Source organism: Eulemur rufifrons, chromosome 10, assembly GCF_041146395.1.
Source record: "Eulemur rufifrons isolate Redbay chromosome 10, OSU_ERuf_1, whole genome shotgun sequence".
Taxonomy (NCBI): Eukaryota; Metazoa; Chordata; class Mammalia; order Primates; family Lemuridae; genus Eulemur; species Eulemur rufifrons.
This window is the reverse complement of record NC_090992.1, coordinates 4,991,535-4,994,891: the sequence shown is the minus strand read 5'-3', so window position 1 is coordinate 4,994,891 and position 3,357 is coordinate 4,991,535. Positions and strand designations below refer to the sequence as shown.

The 3,357-nt window shown below is 50.8% G+C and overlaps 1 protein-coding gene across 1 annotated transcript; it reads left to right on the top strand.

Moving 5' to 3' along the window:
- Nucleotides 1-627: 627 nt before the first annotated feature.
- Nucleotides 628-3,150, top strand: HNRNPA0 (heterogeneous nuclear ribonucleoprotein A0). Its single transcript, XM_069484077.1, has one exon. It carries the CDS (start codon nucleotides 698-700, stop codon nucleotides 1,613-1,615), a length of 918 nt encoding a protein of 305 aa, XP_069340178.1. The 5' UTR covers nucleotides 628-697; the 3' UTR covers nucleotides 1,616-3,150.
- Nucleotides 3,151-3,357: the final 207 nt, after the last annotated feature.

The window sequence follows — 3,357 nt, the reverse complement described above, 5'->3', positions numbered from 1 at the left end:
GATCGCGGTGATTGGCTGAACTGACATGTCTCTCAAGGGGCTGGCGCGAACGCCACTGCGGAGTTGGGCGAGGGGATGAGAGAAGGGGAGGGGGAGAATCACTGAGAACAGCCGCGGTGCTGGGAAGAAATGAGTCGCGGAGGTGCGCGGAGGGCAGGCAGGGTCCCTTGTCAGGGCACAGTGGGGCGCCCGGGAGTGAAGATGGGGCGGTAGAAGGAGAAGCGAGGGCAGCACAGGACAAGGGCTTGAATAGACCGCGGAGGGCGGGGAGTCCGTCACAGAGAGCGGCGCTGCGGCGCGGTAGGCGGGACTAAGGAGAGCGAGGCGGGGATTGGCGGGCAGCCCCGGGCTGCCGTACGTCGGTGGTGACGCACGTTTCGGGGAGGGTGCGCGCGCGTTCAGCGGCCTCTTTGTGTGGTGCCTAGATAGGGGAGCGGAGGTGGCGGCGGCGGTAGCGGCGGCCTTGGTTGTCTTCCAGTCTCCTCGGCTCGCCCTTTAGCCAGCACCTCTCCCCTTCCCTCCCCCTTCCTCTTTTCCTTCCTTCCCTCCCCTTCCCTTCTTCCCTTCCCCGTCGGTGACCGGCGGTGGCGGCTCCAGCAACGGCTGGGCCCAAGCTGTGAAGAGGCCTCAGGCAACGATAACGGCGACGGCGAAACCTCGGAGCTCGCAGGGCGGGGGGAAGGCCCGGCCTGTGGAGATGGAGAATTCCCAGTTGTGTAAGCTGTTCATCGGGGGCCTCAATGTGCAGACGAGTGAGTCGGGCCTGCGCGGCCACTTTGAGGCCTTTGGGACTCTGACGGACTGCGTGGTGGTGGTGAACCCCCAGACCAAGCGCTCCCGTTGCTTCGGCTTCGTGACCTACTCCAATGTGGAGGAAGCCGACGCCGCCATGGCCGCCTCGCCCCATGCGGTGGACGGCAACACGGTGGAGCTGAAGCGGGCGGTGTCCCGGGAGGATTCGGCGCGGCCCGGTGCCCACGCCAAGGTTAAGAAGCTCTTTGTCGGGGGCCTTAAGGGAGACGTGGCCGAGGGCGACCTGATCGAGCACTTCTCGCAGTTCGGCACCGTGGAAAAGGCCGAGATTATTGCCGACAAGCAGTCCGGCAAGAAGCGCGGTTTCGGCTTCGTGTATTTTCAGAATCACGACGCGGCAGACAAGGCCGCGGTGGTCAAGTTCCATCCGATCCAGGGCCATCGCGTGGAGGTGAAGAAGGCCGTTCCCAAGGAAGATATCCACTCCGGAGGGGGTGGAGGCGGCTCCCGGTCGTCGCGGGGCGGCCGGGGCGGCCGGGGCCGCGGCGGTGGTCGAGACCAGAACGGCCTGTCCAAGGGCGGCGGCGGCGGTTACAACAGCTACGGTGGTTACGGCGGCGGCGGTGGCGGCGGCTACAATGCCTACGGAGGCGGCGGAGGCGGTTCGTCTTACGGTGGGAGCGACTACGGTAACGGCTTCGGCGGCTTCGGTAGCTACAGCCAGCACCAGTCCTCCTATGGGCCCATGAAGAGCGGTGGCGGCGGCGGTGGAGGAGGCAGCAGCTGGGGTGGTCGCAGTAACAGTGGACCTTACAGAGGCGGCTATGGCGGTGGGGGTGGTTATGGAGGCAGCTCCTTCTAAAAAAAAATTTAAAATGTCTGGGAGTGGCTATAGGGGTAGCTCTTTTCAACAACCCAAGTGGGGTCAACTCCTAAATCCCTTCTCCCCCACCGCCTTTCCTATTTTGCCCTTGGGGGAGCCGCTTCTAAGGCTACTTACCCTTGGGGATGGTCCCCTATTTGCCTGCCACCTCTCTTGTCTCCCTTTGAAGTTGGACTCGGCCCCACATACACATTTTTGTGTTACAGTCATTGATGGACTCTATTTTTTTATTATTACTTGGACCTTGGTCGTTTTTATACTAGCAAAATGTCTTGTTTTAATTTGTGTTTTTTGGGGGGAGGGAGTGAACTTGCTGATTCTGTAGCAAAACCTGGGCGGGGGTTGGGGCGGGGTGGGGGGGTAGTTTACTTTGTTGTAAGGACTTGATACCTGGTTACAGCGTTTTCTACGAAATCTACTTGGATCCCATGCTTGGAATTTGGAAACATGTACAAAAATCATTTTTACGTTTTATTTTTAATAAATCATTGTGTTTGACCGTACATGTCTAACATTTTTTTTCTAGGATCCATTCCGAACCGTTTTAAGGGATGTTAGTTTAAGATTTTTCGTGTTAATTCTAAATTCTTGTTGTGTACTTAGAGAAACTTTTAAGAGGTCCTGTGGGTTTTTTCCCCCCTGTTGCTCTGCTAGTGACATGTTGAATTTAATCCCTTACAGGCAAAACTTTGGAAGTGGTGGATGTGGCTTTTTAAAATCTTTAAGTTTCTGTGCATCCATCTCTTGTACTAAGCGATTTGCTTATCATCTTGACATGGTTGATCACTTTCTATGACAATTTACTTCTAAGTATGTACTGTGTAGTTATAAATAGTTTGTGTTAAGCATGTGTTTTCATTCATATAAACTGTTTAAAATTTTTCAGATGGCCTAGTTTCATCCCTCTTATTGGTTTGTCTGTAATGAATGGTTACAAATAATAGGGTTATATTTTACCCTTAAACTAAATGCGTTTTTGTATTTTCAGAGCAGGTTTAAACGTTTTTTTTTCCCCTATATCTGCTGAACTGTTGTCCTCATGGAAATCCTTCTCCCAACCTTTGTAGCACCATCTACTGGCGGAATGGTAATATAGTTACAAAACAATTTGTTTAAAAACTTATTTAGGACAATTGCATCAGTTTTAGAAGTTTTGCCATCAAAAATCTGTGCAGACTTGGAAGTTACACATTTACTTGTAACTGAGATGGGCTTCACAGGAATGTAGTTATCAGTCCATATCAGACTCGCCCTTTTTACATGAGATTTGAAAATGTAAACTGCTATGCATAGCTTGGGCAATAGCCCCAAATTGCTATGACAACTAATGAGCCAGCTATGTGTACTGGTATCTTAGGTGCAAGTTGTAAAGCAAAATATCTGTGTATTCTGCTTGGTTAACAAATGTATATTTGTAGCCCTTTCATGCAATAGAATTCAAGTTGTTGTTTATAAAAAAACAAACAAAACTGATAATAGGAGAAAATTGCCTTCCTGGATAGAAATATAGAATAGCAACGTTTATGGATATCACAAATAAAGAATTCAATTCTTTACATGATTGAGTCAGAGTATGTATAACCTGGTGGGTGGGTTCAGAGTACCTATTAATCTAGTACACTTAACTTGATTTAAAGTTAAGATGAAATATTTGACTTAAATCTTGATGTTCAAAGCCCAGAGCTATACTAAGAAGCTTTCTGAAAAAGAGATTATTAGGC

Coding starts and splice junctions, on each gene's coding strand:
- HNRNPA0 (XM_069484077.1), top strand. CDS start 698: ATGGAGAATTCCCAGTTGTGTAAGCTGTTCATCGGGGGCCTCAATGTG.